This window comes from Acanthopagrus latus, chromosome 10, assembly GCF_904848185.1.
Source record: "Acanthopagrus latus isolate v.2019 chromosome 10, fAcaLat1.1, whole genome shotgun sequence".
Taxonomy (NCBI): Eukaryota; Metazoa; Chordata; class Actinopteri; order Spariformes; family Sparidae; genus Acanthopagrus; species Acanthopagrus latus.
The window spans coordinates 14,972,971-14,998,615 of record NC_051048.1 but is presented as its reverse complement, the minus strand read 5'-3'; the positions used below and the strand labels follow the sequence as shown (position 1 = coordinate 14,998,615).

General features: G+C 42.4%; 1 protein-coding gene across 7 annotated transcripts in view; it reads left to right on the top strand.

Moving 5' to 3' along the window:
- The window catches only part of nrxn2b (neurexin 2b), a 629,462-nt gene that overhangs the window by 310,911 nt on the left and 292,906 nt on the right, over window positions 1-25,645 (top strand). For all 7 annotated transcript variants that reach the window (XM_037112710.1, XM_037112713.1, XM_037112711.1 and 4 more), the window contains 3 exons: window positions 19,423-19,542; window positions 20,904-21,285; window positions 22,603-22,793. In XM_037112710.1, coding sequence (XP_036968605.1) covers window positions 19,423-19,542; window positions 20,904-21,285; window positions 22,603-22,793 — 693 coding nt within the window. The remainder of the gene's footprint in view (window positions 1-19,422; window positions 19,543-20,903; window positions 21,286-22,602; window positions 22,794-25,645) is intronic.

Below are 25,645 nucleotides of genomic sequence, written 5' to 3'. Positions count from 1 at the left end.
CTCTCACCCCCAACTCTCCCTCGAGCGATGGGCATCTCACCAAATCAAACTGATAAACTATGAACCGAGATTCTGTCACTACACTGCCTATGTCGTGCCTAAAATGCTTTCAGTAACTCGATATAGTGGCCCTGCATGGCGCAGTAGAGAACGATTGTGAGGCAGAAGTGGCAGCTTCTTGGCTGTGTTGTGAAAACTGAGGCTGAAAAACTCTAACCAAACTGTGAAACAAGGCTGTGCTCATCAAGTATGAATTGCCCACCTGTTCTTCTCTCCTTTCCTACCTTTCGCAGAGAGAGAACACCACTGCCCCATTATCTCTATGTCATGTAGCACCAATTTCCATCTTCCTGCTGCATAGTCAGATGGGTTTTATGGAAGGGACATTTTTCCAGTGGTGATTACTTCTTTAATAATTCTAATCAGAAAAAGAAGAGGGGATGTATTCAGTGTGGTTGCATTTTGGACCACTAATACTGACCCAGCAAGTGTTAGCATACTGACTGTTTGTTGTGGTGTTACCGCTGCAATGATTGCTGAAATGACAACATTTAAACTAATGACCAAGTATTGACATTTGATCATTTTACCTATGGAGTTCAGGGAGCTTTGTGAGGTGTAGGAAGTGTAGGGTCAGCGATGTGTTTTTATTGTAGAACATCAGGACTCTGCTTTCCCATTTAATTCGACTGGATACGGTATGGAGCAGAGCTGTAGCCCTCAGCTCCAGTCAGGTCAGGGTGTCAGGCTGATGATATCTGTTTGGAACGTGGCCTTTCGGCAGCCAGCAGCACCTTCTCTTAGCGCTAGACGAGATAAGATTTGGCATGACATATGGGCAGCATGTGGGGCATGAGCACTCCGTCTGCTAATGTCATACCCTTTGGCCTACCCACCTGCAAGTACTGACTCCAGAACACACAGAGACACACTGTGTGTATAAAAGAGATGAAAAAGTACCTGAATATGGTTTAGTATCTCTGCACCTCTGAAACCAAATCCTAGACTTAAACACTGTAGATCAATCAATATACTGTAGAGGCAGGCGGTCCGCAGCACATCTTCCATATGACATTTTACTGAAGGCTGAAAGTATCTCTTAGACTTAATCAGATTTCATCGTTGTGTTCCGCTAAATGTGAATGTACTCAAGTGCTACCGGACTAATTTTCAGTTTCTCTTTGCATGGTGACTGTGTTTCGGTTGAAATTAAGGAGGATAATGGTAATGACAAATAAGCCATAGTTAAGGGTTCCACAACTTTCGTAACATCCTCAGTTAGGATGAATAAAGAGGTGAAGACAGACTGCAAGTCTATGGTGGGATGTGAACTCCCATATGATCCCGTAAGTCTAATATGCCAGTTGGATTTAAATCCAAGTGTTACTGGGCTAGACAGGGAACTATTGGAATGAAACAATCTTTTTTTTTTTGTCCTCAGCAATTCCCAAATACTGGGGAGTACAGATAGACAGATTAGAAAATCTGTTGACTTATATATATGAATCCTTAGTAAGACTCACTGTTAATGTAGAGCCTTTAGAGTAGCAGTCTGAATTACTATGTTTTTCACTACTTTCTCTGCTAGCCTGCATGCCAGAACCAGAACTGGGTAATAACTGACTGTTGCTGTCGTAACAATCCCTCTGGAATATGTCGCAAACTTCATCACAGCATTCTGACCCATTGTCAGGTATATGCGAAACACAAGCAAAACTTCAAACAAAGAGTGCAGTGAGACAGTCGCTTTCACCATGGTCTTTCTATAACTCCCTACAACCGCAGCCAACAGTGATGTCACAGGTGATGTCTGGTGGATGTCTACTTAAGGCTACTCTTTAAGTTGATTTTTTTAAAGATGTATGTTGTGATATTTTTTGTTGGATGGCAATTCAGGCAGGCACCTACTTATGCTGACTACCAAGTTCCTCAAACTTTTTTTTGGCCTTTTCTGGTTTTATTGATAGGAATGCTGAAGAGTGTGACAGGAAACAGGGGAGAGAAGGGAGTGACACGCAGCAAGGGGACCCGCGCCGGGAGTCGAACCCGGGTCCGCTGCAGAGCCCCGGCACATGGGTCGCACACGCTACCAACCGAGCTAAGCGGCGCCCCTCCTCAAACTTTTTTACCACCAATGATGGAGTGCATCACTTTGTGGATGCTGTAGAGATTTCTTACCCAAAAAATTACCCCTTTCATGGTACTAAATACTTGACAAATAGGATGGAAAACTACAGCAAGAAGATCTTTTTCGAATATGATCATATTAAGCTCTGTGACGGCTAACCTGGCTCATGTGACTAAAACACAAAAATGGTGTTATCAAATTATTTGCAAGAGGCAGACGAAGATAGAGAAATCAATCTATTTGGAAGCATACACAGAATCCTATTGATTTTCATTTAGTACTATTTATATGACTTACTGTGACTCACTCCTTATCCAATAAGTGGGCCAGTTTCCAGATAAATTAAGTTAGGTCCAAATGTTTTGCGTTGTATTTAACAATGCCATAGACCAATAGGAATAGCACACGGATGACAAATTGTACCGTGACATATATATCTATCTGGTGCTGCCACAGTAATGTGAACACCCACAAACAGAGAAGCAAATGTACGCACACATGCATTCAGAAACGTATGCATCATATTGTGGGTAGCAAAATGAATCTATGATTTTGCCCACACAGACTCATGCAGCATATCTCTGTCACCGAAGCTGTCACCCTCCTCAGTCTTAACTGTTCCACCCAGGTTGTCAGGTATCACACTCCTGCCCCATGTGTTTCGCACAGTCACGACTATTGAAATATGCAGCACAGTTCATGTAGCCCTGTAACCATTTTCACTGCAGATACACTACATGCGTTCAGAGACGGCAGGTGCCATGGCTACTCTATATTTGAATGGATGGTTTGTTCAGTCTAATTTGTATTGAATTGGATTCTTATCTGCGGCACCAGCTCTCTCTCTCTCTCTCTCTCTCACTTGTCTCCAAGCAGATGGCTCTCTTACTTTCTCACTGAATCTCAAATATTGAATTTGAATGAGTTTCCAATCGCTCACTTAAATCATGAGTCATCACATCCTATTTCAGCCAAAAAAGATGTCAGAGATGGATACTGCAGTAGGCACAAGAAGTTGCCCTTAGCAAGCGCAGCAACCTACAGTTTGTGAAGTTTGAGCGTCTATCGCAGTTAGACTGTGTAACATTTATTTTGGAGATGCTTAGAATGAGATTTGATTTTTAAAGGCAATTTAATGGTCCAATGGAGGAAAGCCCTTTTTTTTAGTTAGTGTTCATTTTATCCTAAACTCCAGGCTAAATGTGATGCAATGAGCCAATAAGTGGAGTATGTTATTAACATAATGCCTTAGATCTGTACACCCTCAGAGATGAGTACGTCAGTTGATATAAATAGATTTTAAGCAATCATCTAGTTCAGCGATGGGCAACAGAAATTAATTGCAAATTCCCCAGTAGTTAACAAGTTTAAATATAATTAACAGTTGTATGTGCGCTACTTGACACTGCCAAGCACCAGTAAGAAAACATACAGTACTCAAATGCATTGGGTATAAGCACTCCTCCTGGCAGTTGCCTAGCAGTAGTGCGCTGTGTAATAATCTTTATAACACTGAAGAAAAGGCACGCACATAAATAAGTCGTCCTTGGATGCAACGTTTAATTTCTTCACATCTTATCGTCTTTCGCTCTTCGCTTGTTTTAACGGGAACGAACCGAATGCCTCTTAAAGTGTTAAACAAAAATGACCCAATAAGGAAGTGCTTTGAAGCCTATGCGAACTTCAAAGGAATATGAAATCAGAACATTTCCGTGGAATGCGAATGGGTGAGAGCGTTTGTGTGGCAACGTCCATGCTTGATTAACTGTGTATCTACACACACGTCTGCTACAATGTGCCGTGACCTGTAGCTCCGCTGTAGCTCACTTTGCATAGTGATACATTTAAAACACAAGTGCAATATCATGTAATTGTCGGCGGCTATAAGCATATAATGCACAACTCTAGAATGTTTTTCAAGATTTCATTCATCACTGATAGTAAGTGGCATGGCCCCAACCTATGTATGTATTAGGGCATACACCAGGGGTATTGTACAAAGTTCAATCATCAGCATTCAATCAAGTATAATTGTGACCCTTCCTTAAATGAGGGCGCTGTATACTCAGTCCCCTTTTTTTCCGTCAGTTATATGCCAGTGGTGTACGCTATAGTTATCAGACAAATCTCTACTCCCAATGAGTTCAGATTAGTAACCAATTATTTACTGAGAAGTTGCCAGTGTGGCACTGAGGCTGTAGAAATAGTTCATAATAGTAATAATAAAAACAATAATAATAAATGAGAAGAAGATGAAAAAGAAGATAATAGATAGTAATATTCTCAGTAGTAGTTGTACCAGGTAAGAAGCATATCTCAAATAAGAAAACATGTGCAGATTACATTAATGCTGTTAAAAGCAACTGCGACGAGAAACAATCAGACAAAACATTTCCCCTCTTACATAATTGGGCAAATGAGCCGAGGAGCTGTTATTGCCAAGTACTCACAAATGAAAGGGCAATGCTCTAGCTTAAGGACATGCTGGGAAGGTGATGGACCATGATTGTATGAAAAACCACTGACCTTACAAAGCTTAGTCTTAAATCCTTCATTTCACTATTTTAAAAGCAATTCTCCATTCCGATTCAATGTTCAACAGACTGGAAATTTCAGTGACTGTCTCGCTGTCAACGGGCCTTTATTCACAACCCAAAGGAGAAAGACGTTTAAGCATGGGAGACAGATGAAGAAACCTGAATTGACAAAGCCAAGCGTGCGAGAGGGGTTAGAGAGTGGGGATAGACTCCGACAACTGCTGACAGATGAGCGAGAGAAGTCGAAAAAGAGAAAGGGATAAACAAGAAATCGGGGGGAGGAATCAACGCCGAGTGAATGTAAAAGGTCTAACAAGGATGGCACTGTGCCGTGGTAGTTTCTTTTTCAATATACTCCCCCTTTCTCCCACCTGTCTCCACTCTCTGAGCTTGAGATACCTGAGGCAATCTGCTCACTAGACCCAACCGGGTGAGGAGATTGCCTCCCTGCCCTTTTAGTCTAATGAAAATTGTCCACATGCCACAATTTTGTTTCTTTTTTACTTGGAAAAGGGAGGAAAAAAAAAAAAACATGAAAAATGTGTGTGGTTCCAGAATGTTTCAGAAGAGTACATCTGCCCTCCCGGTTCACTGAATAGCTTTTGAAGCATGTGAGACAAGAGTACGGCATGGCTTGTCGTCCTCGCTCCCCTCTGGGGCCTTGACGGTGCATAGATTGCGGCGGCTTACTTTCTGGGACTCAGCTTTGGCAGCCAAGTGGTTGAAAGCATCTACCAGCAACAGTTTTCGGATTCACACGTTGCCAATCCGCCTATAGTGGCCAGTAGTGGTCTTGAGCAATCGATTCTTGTTAACTTTCTTCACAGTTGGGTGGATGTCCATCAGTATTGTTGGCTGCTTCGTTCAGTCTTGAGGACATTATTTCTTTGTACACAACCAAAAGTAGAAGAACTCCCATGATTACAAGTGGAGTGATGTCTAGTAATCCATTCGACATCCCCCTGTGGTTTCCTCCTGGCCACACTTGTGGTTAACTCTTTGCTAAAATACATTACCACTGTTCCCTTCCATGTTCTAGTTTTACTGAATACCAGGCTTTTATGCTGTGATGTGCACTGTAATCATGATAAAGGGATTTGACTGCAGACCTCACACATTCTGTTAATACCCAATATCAAGTGTCCCTTTTTCTGTGCTGTTTTGGAAAGGATTGAAGAACATATTGCGGATCTTAGAATAGGTTTTATTGCCGCTTACATATTTTAAACTTTTCTTGAAAAGTCGTGTTGTTTGTTGTAATTGTTTGTAACATTTGTTGTGTTTGAAGACAATTAGACAAAACAATTAAGACACATTTAGCACTGTCTCTGCTAAATAAAAACATATGCTCCAAATCTCAATAAAGCCTAGGTGCAGTGGGGGCTTGTAAATCCATGTTTTGTTATGGTGCATTGGTGCCCAAAATATATTTTTACCTAGTTACCAATAGCAAAAGATCTCCCATGGTTCCATGGAGTGCGACTCCTTTCACGCACATTTTTCACAGATTTTGTCAAAACACAAAACGCAGTTATCACTTCCAATCCAATCTCAACAACTGCCTAGAGGACGGGACCTTTGTGTTGAATCGGTGTGTGACTGCCTTGCCAGCACAGCCTCAGTCTATAATCGGTCTGCCTCCTTCCAGCACAACGTGGCAGCGCCGACAGGTTAGATGTAGACTCATTACAAAAGCTCTAATGAGAGAACCGGCAGCAGCCTGGAGCTGTCGAAACCCATACTGCCTTGCCGGACTGATGGCTATCCCATGGGGCCACACCCTCCTCCTCCCACAGCATGCTGGGAAATACAGTTCAAGTCATAATCCCCAGCCCCCCCCCCACCCCCCGAGACCTTTTCCTAAAGAGTGAGGCAGACAGATGTGAGGAGGAATCAAAAACAAGGGGATGAAGGAATCTGATAAGAAAAAGGCGATGGTGGCAAGGCATGAAAAGGAGAAAGCAAGGAGGGAGGGTGCAGATAGCAGTGCAAAAATGGAGGAAGGGAGCTTTGAAATTCAGGACAGGACGGGTAAAATGTTTGATTTATTTCCTACTTCTCAAAATCAATCTGCCGTCCTCTCAACGTTTTCCCAGCTCAAATAGGTCTTCCTGCGGAGGCCATCTGCAGTTCTAGAAGCTATCAACAGAGGCTGTCTTGTCATGGATGCTAAAGCACCAGCTCACCCCTCAGTGCACACAGGGGCGAGACAGTGGGGAAAAGGAAGTGTCTGGCCCCTGATAGCAAGCACTGAATACACATGCATGTGTGCGAGCCAGAATCACACATGCATTTTGCTCCATGGAAAGGGAAATAGACACACTTGTGTGTGCGCGCACACACTCACAGGCACAGGCTGCCTTATCTCTGTAATTGGCACGGGGGGTCAGAGCGGCAGGCGTAGATAATCGTTGCTGGGGGTCATAATCTGTTTGCAGCTCCCGTCCCTTCTTCTTCTTTTTTTCCTCCTCTCTCATCGACCCCTCCTTCACCGTCATAACTACACACACGCTCACACACAGTTCCGTAGTCTTACACAAACTCTGCCACCTCCCGTCTTTTTTTTTGTCACTGTTTGTGATGCGGCACCATGTGGGAGATGTTTTGGAGGTGGCCGCAGGAGGGCTGTTTTGCTGTTGTGTCAGCAAGCGACAGTGTCCTCAACTGACTGCCAGACCCCCCACTCACCACTCTCTAATCCCTCCTACGCACCCACACAAAATATCTTTCCACCCCTCCCACCCCCTCCAAGAAATACCTATTTTTCCAGAGACACAGCACATGCAGTAGATCAAGGAGAGACACTTTACAGGGGGCACAACATCACAGATTGAAGGTGGAGAAATAAAGGTTAGAATGATGAAAAAAAGTGCATGCGGGGGGGAAAAAAAGGACAGAACAAGAAAGATAGTCAAGATCAACAACAAACTGAGGCGAAGGAAGAGGCAAAAGAGCTGTACGTAGAGGAGGGTCCTGATTTAGATGTCTCCTTGCATTTTTATCAGCATTATCTGCTCATATCTTTCATTTCCATCATGGCATCTCTGCTGTTAGCAGATGGCTGCCATTTAGATGCCACGCATGCAGGCACACTCACACACACACACACACACACACACACACACACACACACACACACACACACACACACACGTACATAAACACCCACTCTTTCATTAGATCTGCAGTGATAGGCCCGCACTCCTTTGAGATAGAAAATATGATATCTTCAGATAGGAGCCAAATGGCATTATCGTCAAAGGAGGTCTTATCCTGATAACTCTCAAGAGCAAAGTAAATCCTCTCTTTCGCCACAGAAACCATATTAACTTGTGCAGCCTTACGTAACTACTGCTGCTATCTGCTCATGCTTTTCTTATTAAAATAGCATGTCCATGTGGGTCATCCCAGTGAGGACCATAAACCACGTTCCTCAGCAGTAGAAAAGTCACTTCTACTTCCATTCCCAAATGTGGCGTGTGTATGTAATAACCATTTGGTAAATGATGCTGCTCCCTGCAGAGTGACTGAGTCAAAAATAACAAACTGTACATGCATATATATAAAAAAAAAAAAAACTATCCAAACACAAACCTACAGCATAATGCATGTGTGGCTCTGCCAAAACATGCTTTCCACTTTAGCCATTGCACTGCTCATTCTAAAAGAAGACACCTCCGAATTTGAAAGTCAATGAAGCAGTTAACACAGTTACCAGTCATGAATCTTAAAACTACACCCCTGGGTGTCTGAATGAAGCATTATTTGCATAGTCCTACCTCCGTAAATTGAATTTTAGCCACATATATAAGAAACAGCTCAGGTTTCTAGATTATGGGGAGCAGGTTTTTTCTTGTCAAAATATGGAAGCCTGTGTAATCTGAGACTTGCTGTCTGTTAACTCTGTATGCATGTTGTTTCTTCAGTTCATTGGAACTGATTAATGGATAGGTGGATTGATGTTTATCATCCCAAAATGTCAGTAGCAAGACTTTACTACAGTTTGCACATAAGCGCAAACAGTTGGTCAGACAGAGCGGCGTTTTCGTCAGCACCCGTCGTAACAAGCTCAGAAAGAAGAGCTGCATTAATCAACAATGAGAAACTGTTTTTGCTGTCCACATGCCAGCCATGGCAGACAATATCATGGAGCTTTATCAAAGATTTACATAATACACATTGGTAAAATTCTAGCTCATTATTTAGACCCATCTTGGTTCAGTCAAAATGAGTGGAATTCAGTTGAGCATGCAGACTTGTATAAGGGCCTTCCACACCTCCAAACTGCCTCATTCACAGTGTTTTGTTTCATAAGTAGATTGTTTAACAGATTCGTTTTGCCTCTGCATAAGAGTTCATGATTGAATGTGAAAATCGTTAGAGGTTATTGCATTTGTATATCATATAGCTGACTACATGCACATATGCAATTCTACTAACCACCAGTAACCCACAGCTTTTAATAGCTGAATTATCATTATCTTGCTTGTATCCATGCAGGATGTAAAGAGAAGAGTTTTCCCAGGAACAAGCTAAAGAGGCTATCCTTGAGAAATACATCTTCCTGCTAGTATAGCTGGTGTGTTGACACTATCAATGTTATTTATCTTTTTAAATTATGTGTGACGTTCTTATGAAGGCTGAGAAAATGCAGATGCGATGAAGGTATAGAGACGCTAACTAGAGCATGTTCAATTTAATAATTAACAACACAACTATTATAATATACTACTACTACTACTACTAATGATGATACTAATAATACTAATACTAATACTACCACTACTACTACTACTGCTACTGCTACTACTACTACTACTACTAATGATGATACTAATAATACTAATACTAATACTACCACTACTACTGCTACTGCTACTACTACTACTACTACTACTACTACTACTACTAATGATGATACTAATAATACTAATACTACTACTACCACTACTACTACTAATAACAACAACAACAACAACAACAACAACAACAACAACAACAACAATAATAATAATAATAATAATAATAATAATAATAATAATAATAATTATTATTATTATTATTATTATTATTATTATTATTATTATTATTATTATTATTATTATTATTATTATTATTATTATTATTATTATTATATTTCCCTAAATATTTTCTTGTCACTCAGTCACTCACTCACAATTACACTTCCCTCAATCTGATATTTTATTAGCCACTCCAAGTTGACACAATGTATGCCACCAAGCTAGGCACCATGGTGCACAGATATTTTACGCAGCGTTTGAAGTTGTAACACTCACAGCTATAAACTGCAACACTAGAGATGAGTGTGTCATTTCATACAGTTTCCAGTAATTCCCCCAAATGAGCCTCGGAGCATAACATTACCTCACTTTCAAATGGAAATCAGACAGTGATTATATGCAGTGAGAAGCCTACATATATCACTTGAAACTCAATGAATGAAGTTTCATGAATAAACATGTGACCTGCATACTACTAAGTACCTCTGGAAACACGGTGTACTCCTCTTACTTGTCAATGCATCCTTTTGTTTTGCCTTTGTTTGTTAAAGGCAGACATGAAGAGTTTCCCTCTGTGTGGTTTGTTTTGGAGATATAACACAAATCGTGATTTCTCGCACTTTGACAGACATATCTAAGTGATATTTGATTTTCATGAGGGGAATGACGCATACCATTTTGCACATCGCATCCTAAGTCTAGCATTACCATTTCGAATGAGCATGGTTAACATACCGGAGCGGTGGCAGTGTCCCGGAGTTGTGGCCCTGACGCCCAGATACCAAGCGACTGGTGTAATCAAGTGTGAAGGTTGTGAGGAGCAAACAGCCATTAACCTCCCAAACACAGGCCATCACCATCATCTGCAGAGGACAGAGGGGAGGGCATGTGTGTGTGTCAGTGTCTGTGTTGGTGTTTGAAAGAGAGCAAATGCCAGGGCTTTTGAGTGTTGTATAGGATTGTGTGTGTGTGCACCCTTTATGGCTGTCTGATGGATAGTTTGAATTGAGTGTGTTTGGGAGTGTGTCTCAAGGGAGGTGTGTGAGTGCACAGTCCATGTCTGCAGCTGGGACTGTCATTAGTTCGGCAAAGAGGATTGTGTGTGTTTGTTCGTGTGTGCTTCTGAATGCACGCAATGGTGCTTGAGGTTTGAAGCCGTGACTACAGTCTGGTAAATACGAGTCACTGGCGCGTGTGTGTGTGTGCTTTCAGATTTGCACATATATACTCTGGCGTTTGTATCTATTTATTCAGATATTTGGTCAAATTGGGCCATGTATCCAACACTGTCTGCTGATCCAGTATGATCTCAGCACACATTATTCCCATATGGTGGTACAGTATGGCTGTACTTGGCACAGCCAGCCCTGTGACCGCCTGTTTGACATGCCACTGTGTCGGTTGGTGTGATGCCATGCTGAACCAACCCATCTGCTCCAGGCTGAGTTGGCACAGGGGAGGACTCATTGGAGGCAGGCGTGAGGAAAAAGGGCACAGGACCTGTGGTCTGGCGAGGCATGGCATCCAAAAAATCTCCTGAACTACTGCCCTCAAAATGGTCCAGTGCATAAACAAGAGTGTGATGGAGTGTGAGCTGTTGTCGTTTTCAGTTGAGACTAGGCGGGTAAATGCATCTAACAAAAGTGGATAAGCTATCCACCTTGCTAGAGAATGCCAAAGAATAGTTCACCTGCAAACAAAAAAAAAAAAATAACTATAGATGTGTTCTTCTTGGTGATCGGCAATCGAGGTCATGGTTTACTCATCTGTTTATATCTTATTACATCATCAGATAGAGGTGTATGTATTGTAGGTGGGGTGCTGTAGGATTAAAGTTGTTTGATAATGTGTGTGTGGGTCCCGGTAGTGGGGTTGCAAGTGGGCGTGTTTTTTGCTGTGGGCAACACTTGGTAACAAGCTTCCAAATACATAATGACAAATATGATATTTGCTCTTCTATTCAATCAGATCTACCAACATGTAATATGGAACATAAAGGATACATGGAAAGTTAGATTACTATCTTATCTATGGCCACTATCTTAGGAGATTTAAGATAATTTGCAGTGGGGTGTTCATGTTCAATTAATAAAGGATGCTGAGTGTAAAAATAGTTAAAAGGGTACATTCAAGTCAATACAGTGTCCATGCTATGTAACCTGCCGTGCACGTGAATACGTGGGAAATTGTGGTAGGCTTGGATTGGGGAGGGATATCAGTGTGTGTTTTCAGAACACTTCTAGGGTCCCACTCAGTGCAGCAGTAAGTTGTGAAGAATGTATAGGATTTGTTAATTTGGGTGAGAGGATTCAGCCTTTTGAACTTAAAAGGCAACACGCTGCGAGGCTCTGCTTAAAAAAATAAAAAACAAAAAAAACAAAAAATCTCAAAAATCAATAGTAAGTCAAGTAAGTCAGATTTTGAGGAGATGCATTTCAGGTGTTTCCAAAGCTGAGGTACCTGGAAAGGGTCAGTTGTTTGTGGTTTTATGTGTGTCTGCTCGCAGGCAGGAAGCTCGCCCTGCTGCTGAAATCGGTTGAGGTTAAAGAGACTATGTTGAAGGAGGAAGGGATTGTTAGAGAGACAGACAAGAAGACGATGGAAGGGGAGGAGGAGGGGTCGTTCCTTTTCATTACCGACACTAAGGAGCCATGCCAGGAGCACAGATGGCAGAGGAGAGTGGGGGCATGGAGTTGGCACATAAACTGCAACACACACTCAAACACCATATACATAGACACACTTAAATTAACATGAAAAATATGTAAAAACAGAGGATAACTCCTCAAAGCTCAATATGGTGCTCTTATAATTGTTGTATACAGTACAGGTATGATAAACACACATTCACACAGTTCTTGTCTTTCAGATCACGCACACACGCAAATGTTTTGTGAAGCCATCCCCACGTTGTTCACGTGCCAGTCTCTTGGCCAGGAAAGCAGGCATGCTGATGCTGCATTTCTCTCTTTATCTTTCGGCCATTTCACTTCCTCTAACACACACACACACACGCACGCACGCACACACACACACACACACACACACACACACACACACACACACACACACACTCTGCTCTCCATTATGCTCTGTTTCCACAATGCATCAACACCAGTGATGCTACAACCTAAGATCTAAATTCACATTTTTGGAATAAGGGTCCCGCTCTTTCTTGGTTTCTCTTAATATGGCTGTTCCTACAAAGCCACACACACACACACACACACACACACCCACAGACCCCCAGTGGTCCAATTAGGAGTGCTGGTCTGTTTGCGCAGCAGGAAAGCAGGACAGCGTGTTTGTGAGTGGGAGACATTTCTATTGTTAACAGCATGTGCTGCTCTCCTCTGCAAGGTTGAACGGAAGAGCTCTCTCTCTCTCTCTCTCTCTCTCTCTCTCTCTCTCTCTCTCTCTCTCTCACTCACACACACACACACGCACACACAATCACATACCTCCCACTAATGTAGGATGCAAGGATGCCATGTTGCCTCAGTTCATAGCCTACGGTACCTGTGCACCTATAAAACACCTACCACCTACCCACTCTTATACTGCAGCTGAAGTCCCTTTTTACATGGAAGTCAATCCTGTGTTTGAGATTTTGTTTTGTTTTAAAGATAAAGTAAATATTTATTTACTATGGATATTAAACTAGATTCAAACAATACCACACATCAAAGGTTATTGAAATATCCAGAAATATTGTTTGATTGTTAGATCTAGCCTCTATTGTTAGATATTGTCTATTGAGTAGATGCTTAAGTGTTCTGTTTGTCATCTTCAGTAACTTGGGTCGATTATCTTGTCTGAATACCGTTTTACCTTTACTTTTGGATCAGTTAATTTCAGAATGGAACGTATTTTGACACAAGCCTGGTACAAATCCCTTATTAAATAATAACACATCATGAAATGGATGTTAAGTTATTCTGCTGATTTACGTTTAAATGTTAACTATTTGAGATATGGAAAAAGTATTCAAAGTTAAGTCCTTAGTGGCCTGTACTTAACTTGGTAAAAGGGTATTTAAGTATGCTGATCCCTCAGCTTTGAATCAGTTACAAAGTGTTCTAAAACTGTGGGAGCTGGTCTCACTGAATGTGTTTAAAGTCATTCTAAACTTAGCAAATGTGTTTTCTGTCTAAATTTCTTTTATGTCTTCAACTGTCTGTCTGGCCAGGACTCTTGTGAAAAAGAGATATTTAATCCCAATGAAACTTTTCCTGATAAAATAAAAGCTTAATGAAATAAATAAGATAATGTCTGCTGTATTTAATAGGATATTTAAACCCCATGTCATGTTTAAATTACATGATAAACATTGTTATTAACCCAAGGGCAGTTATTCAAAGTATATAGCATCCTATAGCAGTGTTTCCCAGAGAACCAGACTTTAATTGTGGCAGTGGCTGTCCAGCTGGGGTGCCATAGAGCATGCTCACTCAAGACTTCAGCCGACCGAGGGGGCTGACTGCCAATGAAGCGGCAAGCTAACATGGATGGGAATAAAACGTAATTGGGTGGCTCTTCTAGACCCTCCAAATTGTATTGGACCAAATTGCTCAAATTCTGACAGCAAAACGAGTCATTTTTGGGGGGAAAAAGTCCCCCATGCATCACATGACAATGTAATTACACGGCTTGGCCATGACAAACAGTAGCTTCAAGGCCTGGCACTCTTTGTGGTGGCTTGATCTTGATGCTGAGGCCAGCTGTCTCAATCGCAGAGGAAGTTACGGTCAAGCCAACTGCGTTTGATAGTCCACCTCCTCCTCTTCTTTGGTCTAAAAAACACATGGCAAACCACTGTATCGGACAATGTAACATCTTGCTATTCACTGAGGGGTCTTGAGCAAGTGAGAACGGGACGCGCAGGTCCAAAAATCGAAAATCAATATGTGGTGGATGGTGTTGATATTGTGATGGACTGCCATACATAATATAGGATATAGGATAACCCCTACATATATTAAGAGCTGAATGCGCCTGTCTCATGTGCATACTTCTGTATGCGTGTGTACAGTACAGTGAGATCGCATACAATGTGGTTTCCCAGATGGGTGCACAACAGGGGGTGGCCTGAGGTTCATCACCTGATTGTGAAAAGCTAATGATGAACATAAATACGTCCTACACTCACACTGCACATACACATATTCCCACTTTGATTAGAGTCTTGCGAAGCAGTAATTTTATGGAGACACTATCCCCCTCCCCCCCTTTCCATATGAATCCACAAAGAAGCCAGGCATTACAATTCCCCCAGGTCAGCGTTTTGGTCTCTCTGCTTGTGTTTTTATCCTCCCCTGCTGCTCTGCATCAACAATCTGTTTCAATCATCTGCTATCCCTCCTCATCCCTACAGTCTGTGTCTTTTTCTTTTTCACTCACACCCGCTTCTCAGCATCGGCGTTGTCCCTCTTTCCTCAGAGTGGGGCTCAGCAGCTGAATGAGACACGGAGGGGGTGTGGATCTTTCTTGAGCCCATTTTAATTGGACTGCAGTCCACAGTTATATGTTCTTTTTTTCTCATGGGTGCTTGCATGTGTTTGTGTGTGTGTGTGTGTGTGTGTGTGTGTGTGTGTGTGTGTGTGTGTGTGTGTGTGTGTGTGGCTTTGTAGGAACTCGTGACCTCAAAAGCCCGGAGTGGTAGCTGCTCATAATTATGTTCTCTTACATGGAATTTGAATCGCAGAGCTTGAACTAGCATTCACTACTGTCTCCCATACTTGAGGATGGCAGCTTCTGTCAAACCTCGTAAAAGAGAATATGATGCTATGGTAAAAGCGGATCTGCTGTTATTGAACTCGACTAACATAGTAGCTCAGGTTCCCCTGTTTCGTTGAGTCAGTGCGGAGATGAAAAATAAAAATGATGAAATGTGGCATATTCAGGGCACAGCCGTGTTCTAGAATATAATACTTCCCAAGGTTACGGTGAGGTTTAATGGACATAAATGTATTGTTCCCACAGATCTAGACCCTAATTCGACAGTATTTTACATACAAGAGGTTTTCATAAGAGCTCAGCTAAATGTGACCAAGTGGACTGCGTATGAACTGTCCTGTTCACTCAGTCTCATTACCACATTCAGTCCCTCCGAGCAAACTTTACCCCTTGACTTGCCCACACATCCGGCAGTTACCCTCGACCCCAACAAGCTCAACACTCTAACTACATATGCTTGAGCGACCGTGACAAACAGCTGGCTTGCAATGACTTGCCCCCATGTGTGGCTACATGACTCACGGCTGGTTCTGTTGACATCTACTGTTGCACTGCCTGTGACCCTATCAGGCTGCAGCAACTGTTGTTACGGCCATTACAACGGCTATCAGTGATCGTTCCTCTTTGGCCGTCTTCGAGCCCTCTGGCCGGCACTGGACTTACACACTCGTTAGCTCGGCAACCATGTCTGGAAAGCTCGCTGGGTTTGCTGTGTGGCCAGCATCAGTCAAGGCTGCTTCCCAGCCGTAATGGGGATGTTGGCTTTGTGCAGGATGCAACGGAAATAAGATGAAACATGCCTTATCATCATTTTCACTTCATCTCATTTCATTGAACAGGAATGAGAGAATAACGCTTGCTTGTCAACTTATCCAGTGTGTCTGATGCCCTTTCTATTTTAAGCTCCTCAGACTCCCCCTCAAAAAGGTCTTCAGCAGTGGTCTGAGAGACATCTTGATCTCTGTGCCACTTCTACACAGTCAGAGAAAACAAGCACGCCGCATCTTTCAATTCCTGATTGTCTTGATAGAAATGTTGCAATCATTGCCCACTGCAGACTGATGATCAACTTCACTCTCTGAAGTTGTTTTGATTAGGGATTGGAAATAATAATTATACAACTGTGTTGTAGTTCTTACTGCAGCAGAAGCCACCACGCAGCCTGAATAGAGACTGATGGCGACAACCTGCAGCCATTAGCTGGAGGCTTGTGTTCCATTGATCCGATTGCATTAATCAAGGTTGTTTACTGAGAGAACACAGCAGCCAATGATGGATGACTGCCGGTAATTATACGAAAGCCTGCAAACATCACACCTCTCATTTATGGTGTGCTGACACAGTCAATGAAATTAATGCTCAATCCTGGCTATTTTCACACAGTAAAGAAATCTCCCCGACACCTCTACAGCTCCCATGTGACACCGAAAGTGCGGGGAAACTTGAAAGGGAACGGGAGCACAAGAGATGGAGAGATGAAGAGAGGAAAAGAGGAAGCTTCTGTTTATGTGATCATGGCCCTTTGCCCTGCTGATCTCACAAAGTGCGAGGGCACAAGTGGCAGGACGAGAATTAATTGCATTTTAATAATCGCCAGCTCTTTTATTAATGAGCCCTGCGTCCCCCCTTTGTTTTTCTAGCAATGAGTACCTCTCTCTCTGCCAGTGGCTGCATTAAAGGCTTAGCGGCTCATTTAACCCTGGACAGCTAGCACTCAGCTTTCTTGTTTGCAGTGTTACCTGGGCAGTGGAGTGAGGCTTCACTTGACTGTCAGCGATTACACTGCACTAAGCCAAACATCATGTTCATCATCAATACGTGGTTTTGAGGCAACCAGTGTTCTCGAGTCACAGCACCGGTGTTATGATCCGGGCATCAAACCAGTGGTTTCATTTTAGAGTCATACTTGTACTTGTGATCTTGTCAAGCCAACCTCTGATCCACTCAACTCACCTCAAGAGATCAGTTTGTGACAGTGGACTTGTATCCCAAACTTTCCAGTGCTGTGTAAGACTTTGCCCCTGCAACCTAATAGGTCCCTTTCTGTACTGTTGCCACCTCCTGCCCACAGCTTTTTGTTGCTTGGCCAGCCCAGCCAGAGCAGCATATATAATGGTTAGCCGCAATACGGCCAAATGGCCTGCTATGTGTGCAGTAGTGGCCCTTGCTCTCCTGCGGCATGTAGCAGCCAAGCCAAATAAATATTACATGGACCCTATTCTAAAGGGTTTACATTCATTTGTGCTCTTCGAGACACTTCTAACTTTTACGATCTTACATCAGCCAGCCAACTCTGCGGCTGCTCTGTTTCTTAGTTTTTCAGCTCTTTCCTGTTTTGTTTTTTTTTTTTTCTTCATCTGTTTTCCTTATCCTCCTGTCTAACATTGTATCAGCTTTAACTTCCCTGCTGGCAACTTTCTTCCACCCGCTGCTGTCCTTGCAGCAGTATCAGCCTTCTCCTTTTATATTTGCTTCACACATGGTGTGATCAAAAGTCTCTCTATCCAATTTCATGTGGCTGAAGACAAAAAGCCCATGAAAAAAACAATGTAATAAAAAAGAAACAGGAGTAAATGAGAAAACTATTCTCCGGTGGGCCATGTATGTGTTCTTTTCAGGCAGGGCCATCAATTGATGGGGCGTTTTCGTTCCTCTAGACTAAATAATTTCACACACAACTGGGATGGGGACAATCGTATTTCGCCAGGCTGTACTATATCATCCACTCAAGCATCTGGTATAATAAACTCAACTTACAGCTCGCCGACCAGTCAGAATCGTGCCGCTGCTCATTTGAGTAGGGTGGGATTCCTAATATTAGTTCTGTAATAAACTAGTGCTAATGTTGTGAGAAAGCCACTGTCTTTTGATGTCATGGCTTCTTTATTTAGCTACTATGATGGCACTTGCTCCAATCTGAGCTGCCCAAAAGAGCATAGAAAGTGGCTGAATGGAAGTGACTGGTCTCCTCAGGCATTCTGCTATTTCAGTCTGCCCTGCTTGCAGCTGGGTGGACGTCTGCCCTCGTTATATTGTTGTTTACAGAAACCTGCTTCTCCCTTCTTGTCACTAATTACCTTCACCTCCATGCCATGACGCTGTGCATGCCCTCTACGGGAAGCCCCTGAATACACATGATTTTCCTTTTGTTGTTCTATCCCATATCCCCTTCTCATTTATGTGTATATTGAATCTCTGACACATCCAAACACCCGAACCACCCTCCTACTTGACTTGACTAGCATTACGCGTCAAGGTGCATTAAAAGAGGGATTAAGGACAACGCTTGCACTGTTTCTCCCAACGTCACTCAGTCACACCAACAATTTGTTCTAATGTCAGTGTGATAAGGCTCTGTCTTTGGCAGGACATAAATAGGCTGTTCCTCCCTTTAAATAGGAGCTTTATGTAAATACGTCCCTCATAAGACTTTCTGAAACTCCATATGGCATCGCATCAAACTGATTCCTTCAGTGACAAAGGCGAGAGAGGTGGGAGAGGCACTAGACAAGTGAAAGGGGAATTAGGGAGGAGAGCAGTTTTGGGGATCAGCGGTTAAACCTCCTGCTCTCGGCCATCAAAAAAGTACTTTATGTGCAAAAATTAGGGTTATGTCAAAGCAGAAAGCGACTTCATATAATGTTTGTAAGGCAGCATCTCAAGCTGTCATTGGCCGCCTGCTCTAATCTACTCCCTCAGCTGGTTATGACTTATTTGTCCTACTGTCTTGAAGACATCCTGCTGCAACGCGGTGAGCCTTTGAGAAGACATTCGATTTTACAGTCTGTCGGGCCGGATATTTGATTTCTTTCATTTCCAGGCTGTATACTAGGAGAATCCATAGTGTGAATGCGTTTGGCAAACACGCAGGTTTTCTCCACTTACACTGTCACCTACTGTGTATGAACTCTGTGCATGAGTGTGTGTGGGGGGGTGCGTGAGTAGGCGCACACAGCATTCCTGCTGTGCTGTTTGTGATTTGAATTCCCCCCTACTACAGGCAAAGGACCCGAGACACTTTTTGCGGGGCAGAAGCTGAACGACAATGAATGGCACACTGTGAAGGTGGTGAGAAGAGGCAAGAGCCTGCAGCTATCTGTGGATAATGTCACAGTGGAAGGTTAGTTGTGTTCGGTACACAGAGGGGTTAGTTTAGGGTGAGAGACAGTGCATGAGAATAAAGCTAGTTTAATGCAAAATCCACATGTAGTCCCCCAAATATAATGCATCCAGCTCCCGCAAGTCAACTGTTTTGCCAAATTTAATTCAAATGAATAATCTGAAAGTGGAAGGGGACCAATTGTGATAATAATAACCCACATGTGGATGTTGCAATGGTTTGTTCATTTATTGTTTAAACATATTCATAGGGAGGGCAGTAAGAGAGCTAAACAAAATGTTGACAATTTAAATTCAAATACTTTGCTTTATTACATAGTCAGTAAACCTTAATCCCCAATTTTTGGTATGCTCTTACCCACGCTGACTTACTGTATGTTTTGTTCTAAAAGGCAAATCCATAAACGAATAGCTGAGAAGACAAATGTATACCATTTAGACCGAGCCAAATAGAGAAAATAAAGTGGAAGAGGTTGTATTAACCATGTGCCAACTGATAGTGAGCGTCTGTGTACAAATATGGAGGTACTAAGGTTCTAAGGTACAGGTACTAAGAAAATAACAAGACATGGATGAAAGGTCAAGAGGTGAGGTGGAGTTACGGGCACCCGCAGTATTGACGCCCCAGGCGAAAGGATGGCAAGGTATAGGGATGAGGCAAGAGGTGAGCAAAAGGTGTGAGCCAGATGAAGGAAAGAGTGTCAGTGAGCCGGGGCCAAAAGCAAAGAATGACCCTGTGAATTTCTGACGGCATCACAGAGTAGTTCACGGGAAAGAAAAAAGGAGGAAGCACCCAGGGAGTCCTTGCAGGGCCAGCTAAGCTTTGGCATGCAAAGTGCTTTAATCGGCCGCTTGCCAAGTTCATAACTCCACGTCTCCGAGTTAACGCAATATATATTGTGGCATGCAGAGCAGTAGCAAGAGTTTCTCTGCAATATTTTGTGTCTTTAATTTCCTTCACAGCAGGTTAGAAAGATATTTTAGCTTAATAAAGATATGCAAAAACTATATAATACGTACTTATCAGGAAATGACTATAGTTTGATATTTATTGCTTTATAATTAAACGTATACTCTATTCATTTTAATATTGAATATATTTTAATATGGCTTTTTATTATTATATTATATTTTATTTATTATTATATTTATTATTATATTGTGTTTTACTTGCAAATTCCATTATACGTATACATTTCTAGAAGTTTAACTTACCATGTTTGTCGTGCAACTTCCATGTTGTTATGAGATGTAGTCCCTTACATTTTCCTGGGACTGTTGTCCAAAAGAGGACATGTAGGATGTATTTCCTTTTGTGTTCTGAGTTAATTCTGTGTTTTTGTGCATTTCCCACCATTCCAGGCCAGATGACTGGTGCCCACACACGTCTCGAGTTCCACAACATCGAGACAGGCATCATGACTGAACGCCGCTTCATATCCGTGGTGCCCTCGAACTTCATCGGCCATCTCCAGGGCCTCACGTTCAATGGTTTGCCCTACTTAGACCAGTGCAAAAATGGGGACATCTCCTACTGCGAACTGAACGCCCGCTTTGGCATGCGCCACATCATTGCAGATCCGGTGACGTTTCGAACGAAAGGCAGCTACTTAGCTTTAGCAACGTTGCAAGCTTACGCCTCCATGCACCTCTTCTTTCAGTTCAAAACCACCACGCCCGATGGCCTGATGCTTTTCAACTCTGGAGACGGGAGTGACTTCATTGTTGTGGAGCTGGTGAAGGGGTGAGTCCTATTTGATATCAGTTAATTAATAACAAGGTGAGATAAGTTAAAGAGGCGGGTGCAAAGTGTTGCATTTTAAGGTTTTGTTTTGTGTTTAGTTTTAAAAGCACAACACTACTGTCACAGCAAATACACTCTTACCCGATTTTTCTTTCAAAGTCCCTTTGCGTTTAACTGTAACGATAAAAATACAGGTTTAAATCATTTCTCACTTTGGCATTGACAGAGATGTGAAAAGCCTGCGTGAAACACAGTGAGGATCACCACACAAATAAAGATACGAGCCCTGAATTATCCTCTAAACTGCAACAAAAACCAAATATAATCTGAAACAGGGCTTTTTTTCTCAAAGATAATGCAGCTCAGTGAGTCATTTATTGCTGCTATGAAAGGCGAGCAATCATAATCTGTTGTCTTAAAAGCCCATGTGAAAGCTGCACATATGCTGGTTGTTATTGGTTTATTGGGAAACAGAAATGTCTATTTTTCTCCCAAAAACTTCTGTCTTGGGTATTTATTTCACAATCCATTCACTGATAAATGTTAATGGATAACTGTCAGCACATTGCATCTCTGACTCACTGGCAAACTCTTTGGTGAATTTTCTTTGAACTGTAGAGGAAGCTTGCACAAAACCCCTAAATAAACTGGTAAGAAATGGGAATTGTATCACCCAACAAGCTTTTCATAATTAGAGTATCAAAAAGAGGCTTTCGCTCGTGTATCTCTCTTCCTCTTGTGCTCTATATTCAGCACTGTTCCAAGACAAAAGCCTGAGCTACCTCTGCCACACAATGACAAGAGGCTACATAAAGGAATTGGGATCGAGGTGGAAAAAAACCAAAACAAAACGCATACCTTGAATGAAACAGCCACAATAGCCTTAACCTAAAACACAAAAGACCGCCATATTTGTGTGAAGGAGGGAACTGTTCCACCTCATCTGCCTGTGGGCAAGCAGGGGCTTTTAGACAAAAGCAGGTATCCATATTTACTGAGAAATACCAGGCCTCGTGTACAGCCACATGAACTGTAATATATATATATATATATATATATATTTTTTTTTTTTTTTTTTTTTAAATATCTTCTTATACAGAGAACAGGATGGAAACATTAAACATAAAGTAGTAACAGAATGAAATCCAATCCAATCAATTAATTGTGACAGATGAGTTGACTGTTACTGATAGTTTTACTTCTGTAAAAAATCAATGACACGCAGTGATCGACATTTTTACTTCCCTTCAAAAACAGCTATTCGGTGATGTAATGATGACGACACACCGTCACACACTTGTTCCTCTTCCCTCACAGGTATGTTCACTACGTCTTTGATCTCGGCAATGGACCATCGCTGATGAAGGGCAACTCAGACAAGCCGCTCAACGACAACCAGTGGCACAACGTGGTGGTGTCCCGGGACGCCAACAACGTACATACGCTCAAGATCGACTCACGCACCGTTACTCAGCACTCCAATGGAGCACGCAACCTGGACCTCAAAGGTAACAGCACGCTGTCTAACTCCCTGTGACAGATTCCTCCAGAAAACATTATTGCCGACAGGAAAGAACTATTCCCGTGTCACCCTTAGTCTGTTCCTTAAGTGTTGTTGGAAGGTGGCCATGAACACACGCCAGCTTAAATCCATCTAAATTAGAACCACTTTCAGGATCACCACAGCTTTTAGAATAGGTCCAATGTATATCAATTTGTTTTTGTAGTCACATAGAACAAATTCATACTTTTTGTCCCGGTGTGTATTTAGAATGCGTCTTTATATAAGCGTGTGCTTAAGTAATTTACAAAAAGACAGTCAGAACAAAATAGAGTATCATCAAGAGTATTTGGTTGGAGATTCATTTTTTCCCTATCTCTACCCGACAAAAATTACTCACACAATCTAAGGCTTATGGGAATTTGCATACACTTGCTTGAACATAAGTATGTTGTTGGTGTTTTTGTTGTTTTGTGACATTTCAGTGCCCGTGGCCCAGGATAATGAGAGGAAACTATACGATGTTGTTAAATGTTAAAGTGCTCGCCAAATAAGAGTGGACAGGGGGTGAGATAAAACTTAGCAAAAGCCTGGCAGCATTTATGCTAGCCTATGGTCTTCACCTTGAAAGATGATCTCCCCCCCCCCCCCAGCTTTCAGCAGATGTTGTCTTTACAGCAACAGGGCAATAATGTAGCAATATCCTCGAGCAATTGGTAGCTCGATGTGACCTAAATCCAACATCGCTGACCAAGGTGAAAAGAGAATCATACCAAAAACAATAACAGCACATCACTTTATCCTCCTGTGCTTTGCTTTTTTTCTTTTTTTCTTTCTTTTTTCAATCACTTGTTTCCAGCCAGCTGCCTGTCTGACTGAAAAAGCAGTCACATCGGGTACACTTGACTTTTACCCACAATTCAATGACTATCTTTTGATGGAGACACCTTTACTTCTTTGACTTTAAAATACCCTGCCCTTGTGTATCATTTTTAAATAATAGCCATGGTTACAAAGCACTTACGTGTGAATAGGAATCTCTGGTCTGCTGGGAGACTGGGTCTGGAGGCACAGGTAATTGTATGCTTTAGACCTCAGAATTTAGGTTTTCTGGTGTGTTATTTGGATGCTCGAGAGTGGCTGCCTGTGGAGCGAAAGAGTGACAGCATGGAAATCACGGTGGAGAGACAAGCAACAGAGAAGCGACGTTTGTTAAAATAAGATACAGGGAGGTTGACCGCGGACAACAGAGGAGAGCGTCACCAACACTGAACTCTTTTAAGTGCCCGTCTGTGCGAATATGAGATTAAGCTCACTTTTTCTCAATTTTTGCCTGTGTCAAGTCCCAGAGTTCGGAGTGCTCTTGAGGGTACTGCAGGCTGTTGTGTAAGACACATCAGAAGTCAGGGTGAGCCCCCGAGGCCACCAAAGGCTGCACGGAGTCAAAAAGATCAAAAGGCGCCCCAAGCTTTTTTGGGAAGGCATGATTTATTGACGGACTTATGCTGTTTTCAGTCTTCTCCTTTGGGTATGCGTATTGCAATTAAAGGGCTAATCATAAGAGGGGTGCAGAGGAATGGCGCTATGCCAGTGTCCTTACGCGGGGTAACAGACAAGGAGACTAGACACAGAACCAGCCTGTATAAGTAGAGACACAGGGAATGAGTTGTTAAAAATTAGATAGAGTGTGGTTTTAGCGGTAATGAATTTAATGGAAAAATATCATGAGATTCGAAGGTGAAGTGCACCATGCATATGCCCAATTATGTTATCGTCACATGCTTTGCTAATTTAACAAGAATGTGATGTCAATAGAGGAACAAGTAATTACTAGATATAATGAATGCATACTTTCAAGGTTTTTGAGTATGATATAATGCTGCAGCATAATATGTATTCATTACACACTGCGTGTGATTGATAGATCAAACTAGTCTCCTGTGCATCCATACAGTCTTTACTGCGTATCTACTCTGGAGATCTCCTACAGTAAAGTGAAGTAATTACGGTCTGTAATTAGGAGGGTTTTGTTTTTGATTGATTGCTTCTGTCTAGACTGCAGCAGAGACAGCTGTCAGTCAACTCTGAGATTAGACGGGAGAATCCGGAGACTGTCCGTGAAGGTTCGTAGGGAGTGTGTTGCTGTCCTGCTGGCGCTGGACCACAAATTGCTCTGGGTTTACAAACACTGTCAGGACCGTTATCTCACACCATCCCCATCTTCATGTCCCCCACCTTATGCAATCACGCTCCACTTCGTCCTCTCTAATCAAGCACAAGGGCTTCATATCCAACCCACAAGCAGAGGAGAGACACACCCTCAGCTGTCATCGAAGTTAACAAAATGTAAACATAATCTGTTTACTCATTATGGGGACAAACAGTGTTCTCCGAGCAATAGAACTGGTGTTAGTGTTCGCTCACTCAGCTTGAGTGATTAACAGACAATTGTACCTCCTTCTTATAAAACACCGCCAACCAAGCGTGCACTGACAAGCTCCCTCAGCTGTCCACCACAGAGCCATGCTGCAACAATGGCTGCATTTGCATATTCAATATTACAGACACCCCATTGAATGATTTGTCACACAAATGAAACAGACGGCAGCCGTTGGGTGATTTCAGCCCAATCAACACAGTATACATGGCTGTGGAGTAACTCTCCATCTGTGTTATAAATGTGTGAGTCGCTGTTTCTCAAATCCCCTTCATTTTTTCGGGGTCCTCTTCTTTATCTGAACAACTCTTGCCTGCAGGGGATGGACGCTGAGGCAGCTCGGTGCTAGTGGGAAGAATAATAGTTGTAAATCTTGCTTCAGTGGGGAAAAGATGTCTCTATCCTCAATTCCCACATCTAAT